This window comes from Pezoporus wallicus, unplaced genomic scaffold, assembly GCF_028554395.1.
Source record: "Pezoporus wallicus isolate ANWC-B61680 ecotype Strahan unplaced genomic scaffold, APGP_CSIRO_Pwel_v1 scaffold_7736, whole genome shotgun sequence".
In the NCBI taxonomy this organism is placed as follows: domain Eukaryota; kingdom Metazoa; phylum Chordata; class Aves; order Psittaciformes; family Psittacidae; genus Pezoporus; species Pezoporus wallicus.
In genome coordinates, this window is record NW_026636574.1 from 2386473 (window position 1) to 2409885 (window position 23413).

Here is a 23413-nt window from a genome sequence, read left to right on the forward strand (position 1 = left end):
TGTGTCACAAAGGAGAGCACGGAGAAGGGTCCTGCCTGCTTCCCCCGAGACCTCTCCCCTATGACTTTACAGTGTGAAAACAGCAGCTCCTCCATTGGAGTCATCACAGCACAACCCACAGGGACACCTTTAATCCTCTTTTCCCTGCACCCTTCAGGCGCTGCCATCCCCACCATTCCCTGCAGCACTCCCTGCTCCGTGCCTATAGCAACCGGGGAGTACACACACCCCCTGAGCCCGGCAGCATGGCAGCAGGGGGGGGACGGAGAGGTGAGTCGTGCGGGCACCAGGGCTCCTTTTGCCATGGTGGCATTGGGCTTTCCCACAACCAGGCTGCTAAGCTGCTCTTTGCTGAGGTTGGGATCAAAGGAAGCCTTTGGGGCAGGAGGGAACAGGCATCCAAAGGGTGCACTAATAGGTCAGGGGAAATTCCTATGTGGGAGATAAAGGGATGCTCAGCCTCAGGGACCTAAGAAGGGAAAAAAAGCAGGGCCTGGTTTTATCTCCTGGTCTCCCAGACGTGCAGAAGCCGATCTCATTTGGAACATGCCAAGAGAGGAAAATGTTCCCTCTGCACGATGCTCCAGACAGGCTGGGAATCCAGCTGAAGTCCATCAGGGGACAACCTTCGCTTGGGCCAGGCTGCTACCTGAGCCAAGAGGTGAGTGCAGTTTTCCTGCTTGGAGCTTTTCCTTCATGGAAGACACCTAGGACAGGAGCACTAAGACCATGGCAAGGAGAGGAATCAATAGGAATAACATCTGCTGCTCAAGTCCTTCTGCCCTTGCCTTAATGCAAGTGGTGTCAGCAAGACACTTGTGCTTTTGAATTGCAGAGAAGCAGCTTCAGGTACTCCTTGGAAAACAAACCTGTGAGCACCAGAGGCTATGTGATAGGAGCAAGGACAGCCCAGCGTTTCCAAACACAGCCACAGGTAAGAAAGGCACGGGGTGAAGTGGCAGAGCTGCAGCTTTGCAAGAGGCTGTTCCCAACACTTTTGATCCCATTTGCTGGGACTGCCTCCAACTTACTACATACGGTGGCTACACATCTCCTTACACATAGTGTGGTGGTAGGTGTTGAGCCTAGGGACTGATCATTGAACATATGAGCTCTGGCAACATCCACATATGCATTTGTAGGAACACATTCCTTTGTATCACATACACACACATGTAAGTGGACATATTGAGGCAAAATCAGCTCTCCTGCCTGAACAAACAAGTGTTTTCTGGTCCAGACTCTCTAGAATAACCCTTTATTAGGAGAGACATCATAGGACACACTGGGTAGGGGTAGGGAGTACAGAATTGATCTATTCTAGGGGGTTTGTGCCATCAGAGCATGCACTGAACAGCAGGTCTGTGATGCCCAGGCTGCTGCTCACAGCATAGAGCAATGGTCTTCCCTATAGAAATCTTCTCTCTTGCAGACTGTGACTCCCAGCCCAGCAACCTACCACCCATTCTGGAAGAAAGAGAGGGAATGCCAGCCTGCCTATGCTCCGTTTTACACTAAGACACCGCGATTTCCACATAAGCCTGCAGATAGGGAATTATTCCCTGGGTAAAGTAACTCATTTTCTTGTGTTTTCCATCATAAGCAGAGAGAAATACTAAGACATAAATGGGAGATGGGCTCCTGAGGTCCAAGAAATGCTCTTATTAACTTCAAAAAGCTTCCCTGCTTTAGTCTTTAGTCTTCTGCACGCCTGGAATACCACAACACACATTCCGCCCATGGGTCAAGGTAGGGTGGGTAACTTCTGGTACTGCAACCATCACACTCCAGTTCCAGAAACAAGCTACTCTGTGCCTGTTTTCTTTAGACCTGGAACTTACGAAGCAGACAAGCAATTACACAAAAGAATCACTTGGCCGATGAAGTTTGGCTCCCCAGACTGGTCTTTAGTGCCGATGCCACCAAGGAGGATGCTAAAAATGGAGGTACAAAAGGTAAGGACAGGGATAAGGGGATGTTATTCCTTGCTTAATGCTTCTGACAGAGAAAATTGTATGGCTACATTGTGTTTGCACCGTGTTTTGGCATCATTTCCTCACTGGGCTGCTGGGTACATGGCTCTATGAGCCTGGGGCACAAGATATAAAGTGATTTTCTATCTGAGAAGTGCAAAAACAATTACTGTCCTCCAAAATAACCCCCTTCTGTTAAGACATTTGCTCTGGAAGTTTCCATCCACAAAGAGAGGAAACCGGAGCACAGATTTATCTGCTGAAAACAAAGCCTTTCCTATTTGAAACATAGATTTAAGGGTCTCGACACCATCTCACACCTTCCTGTGCTGTTCTGAAGCACTTGGCATCACCAATAGCTAAGAGTTGTCTTTTAGATAACCATAGACAAGGAATTCAGGAGACACCGGAACCGAGTGGCCTACCTGAGTTTATACTTCAGCTGAGGAGCCAGAGCTGCTGCCACGTCCCCCTCTCCCAGAGGGGCACCTCAGGCCTCACCTTTGCTTCCCATCTCCTCCTGAAGATGCTCATCTGCACTAGGCAGCCTCTCCAAATAAAAGCATTGCAGAAAGAGAGGTTTCTTGTCACTGTTTGTGCTTACCTGGTGCTGTACATCCAGGCTCTGTGCACAGCCAGCAGCTCTGTTAAGTAGCACTCATCTGAGGGTAAGAGGATGGGATGGCTCAGACCCTGGATGATGTGCTTCTGCATTACCAGCTTTTTCCCTCTTGACAAGAAGATGTTCTCCAGCAACATGCTGCTAATTAAGCTAAATTTAGCCTGAAACAGAAAGGTCCTGGCGTTCATCATCACTTGTTTCTGTAATGTACAACTCAGACCCCAGGGACTGCTATAAACGTTTACAAGCCTCCACACACAGACTCGATCTGTGTGATCCCAGGCTTGATTCAACCTCAGGGGAAAGCTCAGGGCAGGCAGCATTCGTTCTCATTGTCACTCCCAGTCACGATGCAGGCTTTCAGGTATTTTGGGTCTGTTTATGTGTTTCTGTAGCATATTTTACCTGTAGCCCAGTTTCAGCTATAAAATCAAAATGCGTTCTTCCAATTGCCCACTTCTGGGGTTCAAGTGCTCTCACATCTGCCCTGCAACAGCTGCTTCTTTCCTAGGCACATTGGCCCCTTCACAACCACAAGAGATCGCTTTGTAGCAGCAGCTGTCACAAAGGGATTTACTTGCTGATGTGCAGCTGCCATCTCTTGCAGGAAGGGGTACGATTCACTGGAGACTGCACTGTCTTAGACCTGATTTATGCCTTTCAGATGCTTTTCCACCCCTAAAACTTCAAGGACTCGTCCAGTTTTGCTTTTAGGAGATAAAGTTTCTTTTATTATGAACATAGAAATCACAGGTTTCATTCTACACTTTCCCCCTCCCCAGAGGGGCTTTCTCATTACCAAAAATGCTTAATCCAAGTAAAAAAAGATAAACATTTTCATATATACAAACATACACAACATCTCTGTACAACCAAGGCACCGCAGAAGTGACAATGGCACACGCAGGGCTTCTTTTGCTAGAGATCCGAGTCCAGAATGTTCCTCACTGAAACAATCGCTCCTTTTTATCTCCTTCCTCCATGAGTGATGGGGAAGAGGGAGGCTTGGGAGGATGCCTCAATATGTACACACAGAACCCTGATCTCCGTGGGGGCTGCAAGAGGCTCCTTGCACTCAGCTACTCCTCTAGGAAACCATGAACTGCCTGGAAGCCTCTGCTGCCTCTCCCTGCCCCACGCTCTCATCCAGAAGAGATGCTCTGGAGCCCGGATCGAACTACAGGAGTCTTCTGTCAAAGGAATTTAACTTATATTTTGCCTAAGAAAAGGTTGAGGAAAATGAAAGCAAAGCCATCCAGAAGGAGCTAACAATTACAATACTTCCATCACCAGTTATTTTCACTGCTGAAATAAAGTCTTCTGCTCCAGGGAAATAAAGAGGGGGGAAAAAAAAGAGCAAGTTTTATTGATAAAAGCTTGTGTTTTGGGCAAAATAAAGTGCAATCAATAGAATGGCCTTGTGGACTGCTTTATCATACAGCTTTATTCTGTATTCCAAGTTTTTTAGCACAGCATCTTTCAAACCAACTGGTGGAGGCAGGAACTCTCCAAGGAGTTGTGCTGCGTTGAAACTAACAATAGAACTGAAAAATAGCCTGAAGCAGCTGTTGAATGCTGCCATTCACACCGCTGGAAAATATCCTCAAAGCAGAACAGGGTAAACACCACACTTAAGCACTTTGAAGTGCAGCTGCAGACAGAAAAGTGGGAATAAAATGCCATCCTCACTCTGTACACTCTCTTACCGATGCACCAGCCACCTTTAGTTTAGAAAGGAAAAGTCTGTTTGCTTTTACTTGCCAAGAATCCAAAGAAAGAAACCTCTCTGGGATTTTTCTGCCTCTCTTAATACATGCTCCTTAGATTCTAGGGCCAGGCAGGGTTGGTTGCAGAAGTTTCTTTCCTAGCCTGCCAGCCAGCCACAAATGAATGATGCCTTTGTATCCTGCAGAGCCCATGGGGATGCACTGAGCAACAAGAACCTTCCATGTCCCCCATCTCTTCCGAGAGTAAATCCTATGACAGTAAGAACAAACCAAAGTAAACCAGACAATTCCCAGCGGCCTTCAATGCTTTTATGGCAATTGACTGTTCCAAGTCAGCAGGAGAGCAGAGGGAGAAGAGGGAGCACTGCAGACCAGGATGAGAGTGCAGTTCACTAGGCAGAGAGAGCTCATTCTGCTTCTGCCTCTCCTGTCTTGCTCCATGCGTCTCCCCAGCTGCTGTGCAAGTGAAACCCCCTCCAGGTTTCTCTTCCTCTGAGCAGCCAACTGGCCACACACCTCACTTCTTTCTGCGGATCTTGGGCTTCTTCACCGGCCGGAGGTAGGGATTGTCGATCATGTTTTCCTCCCCGTTCCGGCTGCCTGACAGGGAGGTGTTCTGCTGTAACACCGAAGCGTTCTCCTTCTCAGGTCCTGAATCATCCTGCCAACATACGTGTAAAACAACCAAAGTGAGGTTAAACAAGACTTAGAAGTTTAAAACCATACAAGCTATGGGCAAAACAGATCAGCAACAGCAACAGCCAAGACAAACAGCAGCACACGGAGCTGCGTTAAAGGTGAGGGCTCGATTTCTATCACAAGAACCACTCTCTTCAGGAACAGTGTGGGACAATCACACTGAAACCAAAGGCCACGATGCACTGCACCCTGCAGGAAGTTAAGGAACCATGACAGTGCTTAGCCATTTACACTTGGTAAAACACAACCCACGCTGCCCATTTCCCCCCACTCTGCCCAGCTGCAAGGAAGACAGATGAAGAACCAGGTTTCATAAGCTGAAGAACATCAGGCCCCAGCGACCTCGACCTCTGCAGCTGAGCGTACCGTGCTCATGTGCAGGGGCAGGTTCTCGGTGTCTGTCTGCTCGTCTTGCTCAGATGAATCCGTCTCTTCCATTTGCTGCATCTCCAGCTCAGAGGGGAGAAGAGCTGTCAGGTAGGGGACAGTGAAAGGCCTGGCAGCAATCACTAGGGTGAGGGCAAAAGACACAGTCAGCAAGGTGGGAGAAGACTCCTCAACACAGGCATCATGAAGCACAAAGCCAAGCAGTTACTTAGATCGAACACTGTCACTGGTTCTGGTTTTAAACACAGACACACTCTTTTCCTGCTGCTCCCAAGGATCAGGAATGAAATATCCCTGTCCCTAAGTGATAGCAGTCTCTAACTTTCTATTTTCTGAGGCCCCTTTATGATTCCAGCCAAGGACAGAGCATTACAGCAACCTAAAAAGTCCTTCCTGACCTCCGTATCATAAGCATTGCTTAGTTCCCCTCAAGATAACTTTGGCATCTGTGCCGTCAGTGAGCCTGGGAAAGTGGGAATACTCATCACTGCTTTATGGACAGAGAAACAGGAAAACCTTCACTGCCAACCACAAGAATGTGAGAGAGAAGAAATCACTTGTCCAGAAGTTACAGGGGGGCAGAGAGACAGGATTGGGATGAGCTTTGAAATTAGCACCTATCAGCCACGAGAAGAAAGCAAGCTTTTGGTGAGGGTGGAAGCCTACCACTTGCCTTTGATTCTCTTGTTCATCCCCATTTTAAATAGAGAATTCCTCATTTCCCAGCCTTCCAGTGCCTTGGAAGGGCAAACACAACACGAGCACTCACCTCCTGCAGTAGCAAGACCTTTAAGGGAGTTATGCTGCCATTTACAGGTACTCACAGGGGAACGTACTGACATCATCTTTGAAGAGACTCTGTGTTTCGCCTGTCTTAGCCATGAAGCGGGTGAGGGCCCGCTCCACATCGCGCCGCTGCGATGCTGCCTTCTCCCGCAGGACCTGATAATCAGACACAGGCTCCCGGTATGTCTGTGGAGGGAGGGAAAGGTGAAGAGCACCATTAGACAGCCAAAATTCACCACCTGTACTGACCTACAGTGCACATTGATTTCCAGCAAGTTATAGATGTCAATCGGCCAGAATCCTCCAGCAAGTGCTGTCACTGACTTCAAACAGGTCCCAAATGGCATAAAAATCTCTGTTTTCACTCACCGGTGTCTTGATGTAAGTGTGAGGATCCGGAAACTCTGGGAAATGGCTGGGAATGTGGGATGGATGTGGCTTGTTCTGCCCGGCTGTCAGGGCTTTGGGAGTCACGGGCTGGTTTGTCACAGGAGCTGCAGTAAAGCACACACACAGATCAGCAGCTTCGCTCTGCCAAGAGTGAGGCATAAGGTGCCAGCCCCCATGAGCTATGACCTCCCCTACAGCACATCCCACAAGCAGTAATTTCCCACTGTGTTTCTCATTCCAGAAGGGAACATGCGTTACTTGACCCCTCTCTCCTACACAAGGAGAACAAAACCACCTTGAGGACTCTCATGTGCACTGAGAAAACTAAAGCAAAGGCACTGACTCAGCACAGGCTGCCTCCCTCCACCTACAGGAGCCCTTAACCCAACCAGCACTTCCAGGAGCACTGGCTGCATCCCCCACCAGAAAAGCTGGAGCTCTCTGGACACCAACAGAGGGAAATGCCAAATTACTTCCCGTTTCCTGCATAAGAAAAGAAGGGATTTCTCACATACGGGCAGTGATGACCATCCTCTGGGAGCGCTTGGCATATGCGGGAAGCGTTTCAACATTGAACCCTAGGACACAAAAGAGGAAACAGGAATCACACCAGGAGTTTATCCTGCCCCAGTTCACCCCTCTTGAGCTTCACCACGTTTATTTACAAGGGTTCCAAATTACATGAGAAAGAAGATGATGCACTCTGCATATGTTCATACTGCATCCAGTTATATAGAGCCCACAAGCACCAGAATGGGGGGAACAGAGCTTCCTACCAATGCAGCTACTGGAATCAGGGGGTCCTATCAACCACTCACCCATTTCCACCAGGGTAACCACGATATCAGAGAGCGTGGGCTGTGTCCGGGCTGTGTGTTCACAGTAGGACTTGGCGCTCCTGCCCATTTCAGAGATATCTATGGGGGGAAAAAGCCAAGAAACCCCACCAGAGCTTTGAGTCAGGCACTGAGCACATGCTTATAGCTTCAAGAGAAATGAATCTTTGGCAAATTTAGCAAGGAATGAAAATTAGCTCCCAAAATCCAGTGTCTTACAGGATGTAAAATTAAAGCATAACAAAATCAAAGCGTGAACGCCTCTGGGCACCCTGTGCCAGCACCTCAGCACCTTCACAGGGAAGAGCTTCTGCCTAAGAGCTCATCTCAGTCTCCCCTCTGGAAGGTTCAAGCCATTCCCCTTGGCCTGTCCCTACAGGCCCTTGTCCGAAGCCCCTCTCCAGGTTTCCTGCAGCCCCTTTAGGCACTGGAGCTGCTCTAAGGTCTCCCCTTAAGGAGCCTTCTCTCCTCCAGGCTGAACCTGCTGCGCTGAGGATGCAGCCCAGCACACGGATGATTTATTACACCGGGGGGGGGGGAAATGACCCAAACGATGGAAGCGTGAGGAGCCAGTGGGACAGCAGAGAACAGAGGAGCCTCGGGCTGAGCTCCGGGCACTCACAGCTCTGCAGCATCTCGGTCAGCGTCTCCACCGCCGCCTTCTCGGCGCTCTCGAAGCCGGCCTCGGTGAGCAGGGAGCTGACCACCACCTGCAGCGTCCTCCTCCGAGCCAGGTAGTAGTTATCGGCCGGGGTGCTCGCCTGCTTCCCACCCGCCCGCTGCGGCACCAACAACCCCGCTGGGACAGCGCGCACGGAGCGGACCCCGCTGCCGCACCGCGCGCATGTGTGTGCATATCCATACACATGTACATATAGACAAGTACATGTGCATACACACATATATACACACACATATATACATATACATGTACATATAGACAAGTACATGTGCATACAGACATATATATACAGAGATACATACACATGTACATATAGACAAGTACATGTGCATACACACATATATATACAGAGATACATACACATGTACATATAGACAAGTACATGTGCATACACACACATATATACACACAGAGATACATACACATGTACATATAGACAAGTACATGTGCATACACACACATATATACACACAGAGATACATATACATGTACATATAGACAAGTACATGTGCATACACACACATATATACACACAGAGATACATATACATGTACATATAGACAAGTACATGTGCATACACACACACATATACACACAGATACATACACATGTACATATAGACAAGTACATGTGCATACACACACATATATACACACAGAGATACATACACATGTACATATAGACAAGTACATGTGCATACACACACATATATACACACATATATACATATACATGTACATATAGACAAGTACATGTGCATACACACACATATATACACAGAGATATACATACACATGTACATATAGACAAGTATATGCGCATACACACACATATGTACACCGAGATATACATACACGTGTACATATAGACAAGTACATGTGCATACACACATATATATACACACAGATATACATACACACGTACATATAGACAAGTACATGCGCATACACACATATATACACATATATATGTACAGATGTACATATACACAAGTACGTATGCATACACATATATATATATACACACATATACACACATATACACACTTGCATGCATATACATATAGGTACTCACACATATGCATACAATCATACGTATACATACGTAAACACATGTACTCATACACTCACACATATACATATCTATACAAATACATTCGGACTTACACATGCACATATACATCTGTACACAAACACACATGCATGCACACAAACACACACACTTATACGCACACATGTACACATACACACACATATACACGTGTACATACACGTACATATAGGCACATGCATACATCTGCATACAATCATACGTATGCATACTTCAAAACACGTGTGTACATACACTCATACATACACGTACATATACAAATACATTCACATGTATGCATACACACGTACATATACACATGCACATGAATACACACATACACATGCATCCATACATATCTACACACACACATACATACATACATACACACACAAACACACACATACATACATACGCACACATACACTCACACACAGCGTGCCGCAGAACGCGGTCCCTTTAAAAACAGCCGCCCCGCTGCCACGCGCGCCTCGCGGCCCCTTCCCGGCCAATCAAATCCAGCTGCCGAACCCCGCCTCCCTACGGTCATTCAACCAATCAGCGCGCCCCTCCCCTCAGCCTCCGCCTCTTAGCCCCGCGGGCAGGCCGCAGCCTCCTCAGTGCCCTGGAGGCACCGATCCGCTGCCGCCCCGCCCGGTGCCGCGGGATCCTCCCTCCGCAGTCTTCCCCGCTTCCCGGTAAGAATCCGCCGTTACCGTGCCGGAGCTACCGGTCGCTGTGTCGGCCATCTTGGCGCTATAGAGAGTTGTACGCATGCGCGGGCTGCGCTGTGGTGGTTCGCGCGGGGCATTGTGGGATCTGTAGTGTGTGAGGCGGGGAGGGGGGGGGATGCGGCCTGGCCGTGGGGTCGGGCCCGTCTCTATGGCCGCGGTTACTGGCCGCGGGGATGTGCTGCTGCCGGGGCCCTCACACCGTGCGGGGCACCAGGGAGGACACCCCGCGGTGCCCCTACCCACGAACAGCCGTGTCCCTGAGGAAAACGTTCCCTATTAACGCTTGAGAAGCGCCCAGGGACCCCGTACCCGTGGGCTTTCCTGCGTGGAGCAATACGCGCTCCAGGCCGAGCCTCAGTGTTCCAGCTCGTGTACTGAGATCTCTTAGATCAAAGCTGTGGTGTCCGTTGTTTTCAGGCAAGAGAGAGCAGGAAACCACCGTGCTACAGCTGCCACCCCTCGCTTCCTGCTTTGGGTACGTGTGTGGGAGAGCAAGAACCTCGTGTGAACCTGTTGCTGCATGTGAGAGGGGAGAGACAGCGATGTAAACAACATCTGCCACGCTGGAAGTGAAAGGTGCTGCTCGGGTTTGGTTGGGGTGAGAACGCAGCTTCCACTGGTGTTTCAACAGCGACAGCGGCAAAACCCGCTCAGCGGTATGGGAAGCGACAAGGCAGAGGAAGAGGGAGGCTGGATTCTTCAAAGCGAAGATGCCTGCAGAAGGATCCTGCTTTATCATCAAAGGTAGGAGGAAACGGCATTTTGGAGATTGAAAGTGTGATCTAGAGGTCACTCTGATGCCTTAGGTGCGCACAGACAAGTGATGCTGTTGGAGTGGAACTGTGCTGAAGGTCTTAACCTACCCTGAGGGGGTCAGGGGGGCTTCCCTGTGTGAATTCCCAGGGAATTGTGTGAATTCCCAGGTTGGTTCTGCCAAGCTGGGAGGCAGCGCCTTTGCTATCACTCAGCAGGGATGTCCACCCCTGCCAGGGCTCTGTGGTGGAGGTAGGGCAGGGTCTCAGCCCCTCGCATGTAAAGAAGAGATGTAGAGCTGCGTTAACAGATGCTGAGCCATGGCGGCTTCTAGCTGAGGGACTTGTGGCGGTCTACATGCTAGGGAGTAAGATGCCATTGTAGATGAAGCTAGAAGGGGGGACATGCGAGTGCTTAACTTTAGTAGGTTGTAATTTGCTGGGTAACTTGAGAACTGCCAGCCCCTTCTTGTTTGGATGGGAAGAAGTGAACTCTGGCACATAAGGACTGAAAACATCCATGGGATGCTGCTGCAGGCTTGGGCTGAGCCTGAAAAGTCTGTAGGAGTCTCAGGCTGGTTGCTGCTGTGGTACCAGGACCTTGAATCTCAGCTTGCATCCAGTTAATTCAACCAATGCACGAGTTGCACTTGTAGGGGATAAGTAAGTGGGGAAGAAAGTGTGGGCAGGTGCTTTGGTGGTCGACGTTGTGTCCATCAGAGTACTGAGTAAGGCAGCATCTCCTCCTTGTAACACACTCAGCAGGTGAGCAAAGATCATCAGGGATCAGTGCTGTGGAGCAGATCCTGAAGTGTTTGGGGCAGAAGATACCAAGGAGGGCTCAGGGAGCACCATGCACATGTTTTGAGACGTGCAGGTCAGGACTTCACTCTGCTCTGGTCTCTGCTGCTCACTCTCCTCAGTCCCTTCCCTCCCCATCTGTGCAGTGAAGAGGATGGTATTATTTACCTCTGTTACCTCACAGATTGGAAAGGTGCAGTATAAATACAGCACAGGATAACTGTTCCATAACTCCTGGTTGGTTTATTGCTTGTGGACAGGCTCTTCTTGACCTCTTGTCTCCAGTACTTTGTAATGTCACATTGTCAGTCAGTTATTTACAGCCGTTGTGTAGAATGAAGCAAACCTGGATTCAGTCCCTGCCTTCAGGAGTGTTTCTGCACTGAGCTGCTTCGTGTAGAGCACAGACACATGGACATGGACTGAGACCCAGCATCCTTCTGTGAAGAGTCAGCCCCTGATCTGTAGAGCCCCTCACCTCCCTCTGCCCCACTTGCTGCCTCTCCTGGCTGGTGCCTGCACCTCTAACACCTTTTGCTGCTTCTCTCCCTATGTCCTGCATTACCCCATTTCCTCATGTGTGGGAGCTATTGTGTAAATAACCCTTCACAGCCCTGCACTTGTTTTCTGCTCTCTTGGGAATGTTCTTTTTGAATTCCTTCCCCAAACTTCATAGGTGAAGTTCAGAAACCCAAATTGTTCAAGTCTGTAACTCTTTGTACTTATGGGGCTTTGGTTGGGGAAGGGCTTTGGGTGGGATGCTCAGGGGGCTGCGGTTAGTGGGGTGATGTGTTGCATTATTCTGAGCTCTAGTCATTTTCCCATCTGTAAGCACTGGAATTCCTTGTGAGCTGCTTTCAGAGCTGATCAAAAGCAGCATCTGACATCAAAATCTTCTTGCTGGTGACATGGTACCCTGGGGAAGCTCTTCCCACGCTCATCCCCATGTGCTTGTGTGTCCTGTGCTTGTCCCCACGTTCCTATGTCTGTCACCATCTGTCCAACACCAAAACCCACTTTCACATTGATATCAGACTGAGAAAGGAAAAAGCTTGTGTGTGTTTACTCTGATTCCCATGCAGAGGTGGGAGTTGGGATTCCCAGGTGTGTGACCCTGAGTTGTGTGACCCCACACAACAGAAGAACATTAGCACTGAGATCCAGCTGAGCTGTTATTCTGGATGTCCAGGCCCAGAGGGGAAGTTGCTGAAATTCATATATGAAAAGAACAGTGGGAACTGATGACCCTGGGCCCTTTGGGTAGGGGAAGCCCAAGGCTCTGAGGGAGTTTGACGTAGGGGTTGGATTCTGCACCATGATTTCAACAGCCCAAGGGTGATCTGTTGTTTGTGTTCTTAAATGTCATAGTGCCATCACTGACACGGTCTGGGTCTGCCCAAGCCACCCCAGCACCATTGCCACCAGAGGGCACGTTGTGACCAGTCACAGATTGGTTTGGGTTGGAAGGGACCTTAAAGCTCATCCAGTTCCACCCTCCTGCCACAGGCAGGGACACCTTCCACTAGGGCAGCTTGCTCCAAGCCCCTGTGTCCAACCTGGCCTTGAGCACTGCCAGGGATGGGGCATTTACCACAATGTTATTTCTGAGCAACTTGATCAGTGAATTTCAATTCTTGCACCCCTGAGCTGTGAGGATGCCACTAAACCCCTCCCTGCACCCACTTGTTGCTACAAAGCTCCTGTGAGCCCCCAAATTCCTTGAGCACCCAGTTCTGGGGGTTTCAACCCTGCAGTTTGACAGTGACACACACTTGATATGTGGAGGAAGCTGCTGGGCAGGCAGGGAATAAACTGCCCAGCTCAGAGTCTGGGTATTTTTTCCCTGCAATGACATTGGTTTATGCCTTGCAGGAATGAGAACTCAGCTGCAGAGGTCTTGCAGCCAGCTTGCTGCTGTTGTTTTAGTATTTTCCTTACTGTTTTGAGAAATATTATTTCTTTGTTGTTCTCCTCATCTCTAAAGCAGCAGAATTGCTGTTAACATACATGTATATTGGTTAAAGCCTCTTGAAGTAAACCCCTGGCACGTTTCTTACTGGCTTTGTTGTTTGGTCTTGGCCCCGCCTGGGCTCCCAGTGAGGTGTGGGAGCTCTGGATAGTGCCCAGGGATTCCATCTGGAATTTACATTCACTTTCCAAACCCATGCAACGTGGGCAGGGGTTGGAGAAGAGTTTCCATGGTGCAACATGCACCTCGGTGTGTGAGCTGGGGCTGCACCTGGGAGTTTTCTGAGGGTAAAGCTTGAAGCTGTTGAGTCAAACCTATAACTATGAAGGGAGGAGGTGGCTGGTGGGAGAGGGCTCTTTGATCTAACAGCAAGAGCCAGGGGTTTGAAGTGCAGGGCAGCAGGGTTACAACAGGAGATAAAATGCATCTCTTCATAGGGGAGTGTGCTTCATAGGACTCCTCAAGGGTGCAGCACACGCCTAGGCATGGCAGGATTGGCTCTGAGCAGGTAGTACTGGGGTTCAGCTGCTGAGCTATGCAGATGTGATGTTTATAGGAAACTCTGAGCAGGCAGCAAAGCCACCATCCTGCTTGAGGTGATGCCATACAGGAGTGTCTGTGCTGGAAGTGGAGCCTGAAGGTGCTCCTCCTCTGCCACTCAGTGTCTCCTTTTGCTCCTTCGGGATGAGCCTGCAACAGCGTGGAGGTCCTGGAGCTCTGGCCAAACCAGAGTGTTGGAACATCTTCACAGCTTCAGGCAGGCCCAGGGTGACTGATACCTGCTGGGCCTTTTATTTCAACATTGATGCAAAAACTGTTCCTTCCCATTCCCCAGCTCATGCTGTGTTCCTGAGTCAGTGCCATGTCTCATCCAGCAAGCATGTAAACCCACACCTCCAGGCTGGCCAGAGACAGCGCTGCCAAGAACTATTGCAGATCTCTGGTCAGCTCCTCCTGCCTCATCGGTGACTCAGGGGATGATGTTCTCCATTCTGTCCCTGTTTGAAGCTTTAGGGTCCAAAGGTGAGGAGGAGTGGGTTCAGCTGCTTTTGTGCAACCCATTAGATGTGAACTTCACTTGCTGAGCAACAGCAGATCTTGGTTTGAGGAGACGGGCAGAGGGACACTGCCAGGTGTCACATGGATGGAGCAGTCATGGGTTGATATGTCTGACCTTGAACTCTCTTGAATCCTGGACCAAGAAATGGCAAATGCAATATGTAATTGCAGCAAACCCACAATTATCCCTGTTTGCTGACCCCTGTATCCACATTTGGCATATCTTCCCTTGGGCCATGAGCCTATTCCCCACCTCAAGTATCTGCCTGACTTTGAAATGTCACCTTCAAGAGATGTGACACACCTTCAGGCTGTGGGAGGAAGCATTGCACAGTAAGGTGGGCACCGTCTCTCTTGTACATCAGTTGTCAGCATTGAAGCTGGGCCAGGACAATCTCTCCTGTGTGTTTTTGCACCCTGTGGCTGACAGTTTGCCAGATGAAGCCACCTCAGCTCTGAGCCAGAGCTGCCTCACATGTGCCTTTGATGCTTTGCAGTGTGTGAGGTGTTGCTGCTGGCCCCACAGGGTGACAGCCTTACCCCAGAGCACCAGCACTGACAGAGCTCAGCTCAGAGGAGGCCACTTCCCACATATGGGTTCTTGCTGCCTTGACAAGTATGTATCTCTTGTGTCAGGAAACCACACAGTGGGTGTTGTCTTTGCAGGGTAGAAGTGGGGGAAGGAATCCTGCTCCTCCATGCCCAGAGATGGATGGTGGGATAGGGTACCTCTGCTAACCAAGATGAGCTGTGGTAGCTTTTCTGTCAGAGCAGGGAGCAGCCAGGGCCAGCGTGAGGGACTCCTGCAGCAGCTCACGGGCCATGCTGTGAGTGGGCTGCCCTGGCTGTGCTTCAGAGGAGAGCATGAAAGCTTGGAATACCTATCCCAGCTGGGCTTGGTGTGGTTTTGTGAGTGCTTCCCATTCCCAAAGGATGGGGAAGCTCTGTGGACGGGTTCTGAAGAGCCCACATGCCTCAGCTGAGTCTTATGCATGGACATGGCTAAACTTCTAGGTAGGACTGAAGGGTTTTACAAGCTCTTGGAGATGCTTCTCACAGTGTTGGGTAATGTGGTACAAACTGGGCTGCTGCTGGGATGCAAGGACCAAGACGCACCAGCGTCCAGAGCCTGGGTTTGGCTCTGCTGTCAGTCTTTGTGTGAAGCAATAAGCTTCCCTTTTGTACCTGTGCTATTTTTCCCCGTCTTTAAAATGGATCTGGGGAATAGCAGGAGAGCCAGCAGTGATTTGAGTGGAAGAGTTGCAGAGTTGGGAGCTGCCCACTCTTGCAGGAGTGGGTGAGAGTAAGAGGGTTGAGCGGGTCTGTCACCTTCATTTACCCATTAAATCTGTCATTTGAAGCATCAGAGTTTCTTAGCAAAGCACTTTGAGCAAGTGCCTGTAGCTGTAAATTTGAGCTCAGTCTGATGAAAGTCCCTTTTTTCTTCCCAGTGGGATGCTGCAAATACAGAAGCAGCAGCAATGGATGAAATGTAGGAATTTCTGTGAACTTACTGGGCCTTGTCAGCAGGTTCAGGCTGAGTTTAGAGCTCGGGTTTGGACTGATTCTTGTTTGATCAAATCCAGCTCCCTATTCCTACCTTCAGATGAAATGAAAACTGTCACTATCGGGCCAAGAAGCTGATAAAAGATTCTTCCTAAGAACAAAGTGTGAAGTTTATTCATCTGTGCTCAAAACAGGATTCTTGGGGGACAGGGAGGCTTCTCGGGAAGGAATTCTGAAATAGGCTGTTGGGAGAGGGAGGTTTGTTAAATAATTTGTCTTTCAAGGACTTCCACAAAGAACCTGCCCTTTTGAAGGCCTGCCTTGATTTCAGCAGCTGCATTGCTTGATGTCTCTAAAATCATACACCCCCCAAAAGCATGTTTTTTTCTGGCCTGGAGACTTATTCCAACTGGAATTAGGTGCTTAAGTGTCTTTGTGCAGATGAGTGGAGAGACCTGGTTGTCCATGTCCATATGTACCTCCTTCTTCTACCCATGGCCATGGAAAACTCCCATTGCCCATGCTGGAGATGCAGGCAGTGCTGTCTTCATGCCAGTTGCTTCATGCCTTGGGTATTGAAATGGCTCCCTACCTTCTATGAGAGGAAAAAGGGGCTCCATGTCATAGCCTGGAATAAGCCTGAGCTGGGAAAACTTGTTTTCTCCACACAGCTCTTCCCACAGGAACACAGTCTATGGAAGCCTTGGATCAGCCACACATGATGGGAACCCCCAAACTGAACCCTATCAGACAACCAGACCGCTCTGGACTTGTGGTGTAAGGTCCCTCCTCAAGGCCGCTGTGTTAGCAGCTTGTTCTCTGGAGCTGCAGCAGCAGCACAAGGGGTGAGGCAGAGATAGGGGCTGGCAGCAGCTGTTCAGGATGTGCTGCTGATTCCAGGACATCTCCCACCCTTTTTGGAAATTGAGAGTTTGGAGCAAGACAGGCCCAAAGCAGAAACAGGAGCTGATAAAGGCTCACACAGATGACAGCCCTGTCCCCACTGGCTCCAGGGAGCTGCACCAGCTGGGGGCCAGTGATAGGCTTCTTGTGTCTGTTCCCCCTTTGCTCTGGGCATGGGGATGGAGAGCATCTCCCTTCCTCCTCCCTCATGTCTCTTCTTCTCTACAGCTGAAGCTTTCTCCATAAGCACTGTTAACTGGTCGCATTTCTGACTTGGCTCTGCTACTGTCTCTCTGTTGTGCCCTGGTCTTTTGAAGGCCCAACCTAAGGATGGTGGGCTGGGAAATTCCAGAATATTCCCTGTCCCAGGAAATGTCAAAAACAAAATAGTGAATAATGTGTTTGTGGGTAGAAACTGGTGGCACTGATGATGCTCCTTGGACAGCGTTTTCCTCAGAGCAGGACTGTGTGTCACCTGGCTTTGTCTGTGAGGACCTCTGTCAGGACAAAAGGATGCTGGTGTCACTCCAAGAACTGATCTTCCCAGGGCTGGTGGCAATGGACACCTACTGAAGTGTAATGGAGAGGGGGTTTGATGGAGCTCAGGGTGACACTTGTGTGGCTGGGAGCAAGGGAGGCTGCCCTAGGGCAGATGCAGACCAAGCTTTCCATAGCTGTAGAACCATCTAGTTTGGCTGGAGGGAGGGGGATCTTTGAGGGCAGCAAGGCTTATACTGGCCCATGAAGATGGGGAAGAGCAGGTCTGTGCTTAAAAGGCAATTTGGGCATACAGAACTGTGATCTGCATTGACTTCCAAGGAAGAGTTGTAAGGAGGGCATGGGGGGGTGAGAGGGTTCCTCACCCTCCCTGACAGCAGGGTCTGTGTGGGGGTAAATCTGTAAGATCAGCTCTCTGAAGAGCTGATAAATTGAGTTCCCATGGCACAAGCAAGGATCCTTGGCTGGGGTGTACATGGAGAGCTCCAGGCCCCATTTCGCATGCAGACAACTGTCACCATATGTGATTCGGATTCTTTTGCTTTCTTCTGACACATGAAGGGGGTCCCCACATCTGGCTGTGGCAGTTGAACATGCTCCATTTCATCACAGACTGATAGAGAAGAGGCAGTGAGAGAGGAGGGGAAGGGGGTGAGAATCACAGAGCTGGGTTGATGCTTGGGACCTTCTGCAAAGGTTGTGTGCAACCTACAGCAACACAGGGACATTGCAAAGGGAACAGGGCTGATGGGGACGGCTTGTGCTGCTCCATCGCATGGCAGGAGGGTTCCAAAGGGGTGTTTGTGTGTGTTGAGAGGTGGGACAAATCTGCTGCCTCCCAGGAACTACAGAATTTCCTCCCCTGGGAGCAGGATGCTTCCAAACTCCATTAAATATGTGTGTGGAGAAGAGCTGATGGTCCTCATGTTCTGGCTTCTGTGGGCCTCTGCTCTACACCCCCACCAGGGTCAGCACTATCTCTAGGCCAGTGCAGCAAAGGACATGGGCAAAACAACCTGAAAACTGACCTCTTCTAGTGGTATTTTCTGTACTCAAAAGGATCCTGAAGCTGTGACTTTCCCAAGTGAAGTTCCCCAGGCCTAATCCTTTCAATCCAAAGAGCCATGGCAGCGTGGATCCTCGGAGCAAACACCAGGGCTCAGCCCTCTGGGATGTCCTGCATGCTAAGTGCTTTCTTGAGCATGGATATGGGTGTTCTGAGGTGCTGAATGGCACCTCTCCAGCCCTGGAGATCTATAGGTCACTGTGTGTCTGTCCCTTAAGAAGGGGTTCTCAAGCAGAAGTGTGCCAGCTGGGTGGAAAAATCCACCTCCAAACAGAGGTGAAACTTGGCTCTTGTGGGAGTTGTCTTGGAATCAGGATTTTGGGGCTGGGAAAGCCCATGCAGCCACTGAAGAGCTGGATCTTCCCCCAGGAGCCAAGTGTTTTGCTGAGAGGGTTTTGCCATCCAGCCTGGCGCTGGGCTTCTCTTTCCTCTCTGCTCCTTGCTTGCAGTGGGTGTGCATGAACTGAGACAGCCGGTTTTCCTACCCTCCCCTTTCCTCCCCTCCAACCCCCATCCTGCTCATGGAGGAAGGCAGCTTTGCCATCTGATAGGTCCCAAGGTAAAAGCAGTGTTACAAGAGAATGTAAACAGCAGCTTGGGGAGGGGGGAAAAGCCTCCAAAGGGTTGAGCAAGGCAAGACCAGGGTATCTGATGTCAGCCCCAGCTGCCTTCTGCAAAGGGTTAATGCCAGGGCTGCTGCAGGACTCTGAGCCCTTCTGACAGTGGTTTTGAAATCTGATTTTCTTCTTGCAGCCAAAAAGTGAGGGTTTTATCAACTTCCTATTTGAGAGCAGAAGTCGGAGCTGGTGCAGGAGTGCTGCCTTGTGTCCCTCTGCCCTCCGTGTAGTTGAGGTAAGCAGTGTGCTGGCAGCACAAGAGCCACAGCTTGGGCAAGGGGGTGATGAAAGGAACATCAGCACAACTGTTTGTGCCCCTGCCTGCAATGCCTGAGACCAGCACTGGTGTCTCAACACCAACATCTGACGAGGCCCAAAGCAGCTCTGCTGTGGGGTTTAGCTGTCACCACCTCCTCACCATCAGCAGAGGTGAGGAGCAGCACATCCCTGTGCAGACAGCTCCATCCTGCATCCCTGTTTGGAGCCACCACAGAGCTCTCTCTGGGAGGCATTTTGGTGGCCCAAGGCAGGGTGGGGCTGGTCCCCTGCTCCACACAGATGAGTGTAGGTCTGCTTGATCCAACCCTAATTGTTCTTTGCACAGTTCACCTTGTTCCTTCCCATATGAGGCTGGGGCATTCTCTTGCAAAGGCTTTTCAGTTGAAAATGGTATGTTCTAAACTGGAGCATTCAGGTACTTCTGCTCCTCAGGACAGCTCAGGTTTCTGTATGCACATGTTTTATGGGGGAGCTAGGCCCAGGCAAGCACAGATGGACTCCAGGCTTACGGAAAGCACCTTTCAAACCAGCTCTGTTTAGATTCCTGGCCTGAGCCAGGAAACTTATGACTAAATAAAGATGGGAGGTCTGCCTGATCTATTTACTTGCATTGACAGAACCCAGCTCAGCTTCTCCATTGGAAATACCCCAGAGAGGCTCAGTTTTTTGCAGATTCCCCCATATATTTCATGTGGGGAGATGACACCTCTCAGCTTTACCCAGTAACTCTCTCAGCAGCTTTCTCTTGCCCAAGAGAGAGCCCCGAGTACACATCTAGACCTGTGGCGTGGCTTGGTCAGTGCAGGGAAGGATCCAACCCCATTATTGCTTGTTATGCAAGGGGAGGCTCAGCTCTGCTGGGTGTTGCATAGCATGCAAACGGGTAATGGAGTGTGAGTGCAGCAGTGACGGCACCAGAGCTGGGAAAACCTATGTGATTCAAGCTGTGACAGTGTGTGCAGCGAAACTGCTGCTGAGATGTTGTGTAACGTCCCTGCTTCTATGTCTGCTCAAAGCTCTTGTGCCACATTCGTGTTCTGCCTCTCTTGCAGCTGCTTTTCACTCTGATGCAACTGTTAAAGCTCTTTGAACCCATCAGCTTGCAAAGCCTGAAGGGTTAAATGTAGGGCACAGTGGCCTAAGTCCAGCAGACCTTTGGGGGCTGAGGATTCAAGCATCATCTCTGCTCTCAATAACCATTCCTGCTCTAAAGCAGTTGTTTGCAGGTCTAGCTCAAAGCATCATCCACATGCTTTGTGGTGTGGATGTGACCAGCTACATCTCCTTTGGGCACCTCACTGTGCCTGAGGGCTTGGCTGAGCCAGAGCTGCAGGTGCAAGAAGTGCCAAGAGATGGGGAGTGGGAAGTGGTGTGTCTGTAGGGCAGCACTGCAGTGCTCAGCTGCGCAGCCAACCATCAGCCTCTGCAGGTGAGCAGAGATCGTTGCTCAGCATCTATTTTTTCCCCTTCTTAACTTTCACTGCAGGAAGTAAACAAACACTTGTGTATACTTCAAACATAGCTGTCAGGTAAAAATAAGTTTGCATGTTGTGGAGCTGGACGGGCTGAGAGCTGCTTTGTGCTGCACATGGGAGCCTGGTGGGGTCGAGGGGGTCTCAAGGGGATAACTGAGGGCAAACATCAGCCCTGGCTTTAAACCTGTTGTATGTCACCATCTCAGCTGTTGGCCCCAGGGATGGGACTCTATAGCCATCACTGGTCACAGGCTGAGTTCCCTGCTCTCAGCAGGGGCTGAGGATTTGTGCTTGCATCAGGAAGGGAATCACTTGGGATTTTGGTGGTTGTAACAGCAAAGGATATGAGTTTGGTCTTGGCCTTGCAGCAGCTCCTAACCCCATCTAGCAGGAGAGCCCTGTCAGGTTCAGAGGGACAAATGCCCAGTCCCTGGGTTAGTTTATTCCTACCTTAGGATCAGCTGTAATCTCCAGCAGTGTGTGCCTGAAAAAGAGAGATCTGCTGTTTCCATGGACATCAAGCTGGTATTCAGAGCTGAGTCCATCTACTGACCCAAGCAGGAGTTTCCAGGGTACACTGTTAGCTTCTGGTGTCTCTGGTTGATGTGTTCCCAGGAATAGCTGACACTTAGATGAATGTGTCTCTCCTCTTTCAGATAGATCACAAGCTCTGTCCTAAACCAAGTTATGCAGACGCTTGGCATCACTTCATACCAAGGCAGTAGCAGGGGACAGTGATGGAGGAGACTGTGGCTGGAGGAAGGAGCTGCCTTGGCAGGAGACTGAGGAGGTGCAAATATTAATACTGGAGGTTACTGCAAGTCACTTATTAGCTGTAACAGCCCCAGGCCCAGCAGTGTGGCTCTCCCCAGCACTGCCTATGCAGACAGTAAGGCAGAATGGATTTACTGGGGGGAATGTTGGAATCTAAAGCCTTTGGCACCAGCCTTCCTGCTGGGAGCAGATGGGAAGTGGGTGTCTCAGTGTTCCTGCAGGCTGTGGTACAAGAGTTGTACACAGTGGTGGGATGCTGTGTGCAGGTAGGATGTGGTCAGGCAGTACAACAGGACATCTAAATCTTATTCCAGTTATAAACTAAACAGGTATTCCATGGTCTTTCTTAATCCAGAAGCAGCATTTGTACTGCCTGCTTGGGAAATGTACAGCAGCAAAGCACTTTGCAGGTGTTAACTCGTTATCACTGCTAAGCTGCAGGGATGGGAGTTCCTAAAAGTGCTCACTATTGGCCCAAGCTGGGAGCAAAGCTCACAGCAGCTCTGATGGAATGAGACAGGCCTAGAAAGGTGGGATTCAGTGTGTATGATCTTATTTCTCCATCTACCTTCTAACTTATCGCTGATGAAAAGCCAGAGGTTATTTTCACTTGGCTCAGGAATTGGTTCCCAGACCCCTCCAGTGCTGCCTGCCCAGTGACCTGACTGGGAATTCCTCTGTGCCTCAGCCTAGACACCAGCTCTGTGCTCAGCATCCTGGCCCTGGAGCCATCGCCAGCCTCAGCTCGGGCTGTGGAGGGAAGTCTGAGGCTTTGTGCTGGCTGCCAGCACTGGCATCAGTCTCACCCTCTTTAAATGCTCCCAGGCTTCCCTGCCAGGCTGCAGCAGCTGGAGGACACTGGTGCATCTCTACCTCTTCCAGGCCATGAGTGGATTCACTTCTATCTGTACATCTCTTCTTGCTGCCCTTATGCTTCTCTGTGTGTAGGGATATGAGCCTGCTGATACCTTAGGGCAGCCTCTCCCTCCTGGCTGGGCATTAAAAGACAGTGCAGGGCACTTATGGAAGCGCTATCACTATATGTTCCCATGCAGTTGTTTGTCATCTGCCTCTCTTTGAGGGCAGCTCGATTCTAAGAAGCCCAGGCATAGAGACAGGAGCACAAAAGGACCTTTTGCTTATCTCTGACCTTTCTGGCATGGCCACGGGTCCAGGGTGGCCTCAGGGCCCAGATAACACAGGAGCTGGGATGCACGATTAGGCATTGAGGCAGTGAAGAGCTATGAGGTGGCAGCAAGGGGATGAAAGCTAAAGGGAAGTGTCCTCTGCAGAGCATGGTGAGGAGCAGGGGGGTGGAGGGATGTGTGTGATGTGGTGGGTGCTTTGCTGAAGGGTCAAGACAAAAGCTACTCCCAGTTTCTTGCTGATGAAGGGTGCAACAAGGTGGGTGCTGGAGACATCTGATGCCCTGTGCTGGAGCTGAAAGTCCCAATGTCTGTTAGAACAGGGAATGTGTGACCCTGCTGCACTGGCTGGAGCCACCTTGGGTCCAGAGAATCCTCAACAAGAGGAAGCAAGTCTTGGACTTGGGTTTATCATCCCACATCCAGGTCGTGCCGTGGTGCAGCACATCTTTCCAGACACTTTCCATGGGCAGCAAGGTCAGGCAGAACTGAAGCTCATGTGTGTGTTGCCCAGGGTCTGCAAAGGACTGAGTCCATTTCTCAGTGGAAGTGTGATTTGGGTCTCTCCTGCTTGTAGGAGGCTCATGGGGATGCAACACCAGTGGTAGCTTTACCTGATCAAGTCGGTCCCACTTGGTTGAAAC

The 23413-nt window shown here is 50.1% G+C and overlaps 3 protein-coding genes across 4 annotated transcripts in view; 2 read left to right on the forward strand and 1 right to left on the reverse strand.

The window, feature by feature from the left end:
* Nucleotides 1–2545, forward strand: CIMAP3 (ciliary microtubule associated protein 3). Its single transcript, XM_057400591.1, has 6 exons — nucleotides 1–270; nucleotides 519–661; nucleotides 836–934; nucleotides 1433–1566; nucleotides 1829–1955; nucleotides 2351–2545. The coding sequence occupies exons 1-6, from the start codon at nucleotides 246–248 to the stop codon at nucleotides 2417–2419; spliced, it is 597 nt and encodes a 198-aa protein (XP_057256574.1). The 5' UTR covers nucleotides 1–245; the 3' UTR covers nucleotides 2420–2545.
* Nucleotides 2546–4617: 2072 nt separating this feature from the next.
* TAF8 (TATA-box binding protein associated factor 8) lies at nucleotides 4618–10022 on the reverse strand. 2 transcript variants are annotated; one of them, XM_057400800.1, is made up of 8 exons: nucleotides 9908–10022; nucleotides 8043–8199; nucleotides 7403–7501; nucleotides 7100–7162; nucleotides 6564–6688; nucleotides 6233–6380; nucleotides 5388–5491; nucleotides 4618–4983 (listed from the first exon to the last, which is right to left on the reverse strand). In XM_057400800.1, exons 1-8 carry the CDS (start codon nucleotides 9965–9967, stop codon nucleotides 4840–4842), a joined length of 900 nt encoding a protein of 299 aa, XP_057256783.1. In that variant the 5' UTR covers nucleotides 9968–10022; the 3' UTR covers nucleotides 4618–4839. The 2 variants fall into 2 exon arrangements, with proteins under 2 accessions (XP_057256783.1, XP_057256782.1); XM_057400799.1 differs by having other exon boundaries at nucleotides 5388–5530.
* Nucleotides 10023–10270: 248 nt separating this feature from the next.
* Nucleotides 10271–23413, forward strand: part of CCND3 (cyclin D3) — a 32510-nt gene continuing 19367 nt past the window's right edge. The window contains exon 1 of the mRNA XM_057400803.1: nucleotides 10271–10669. The gene's annotated coding sequence lies outside the window, so the exon portion shown is untranslated. The remainder of the gene's footprint in view (nucleotides 10670–23413) is intronic.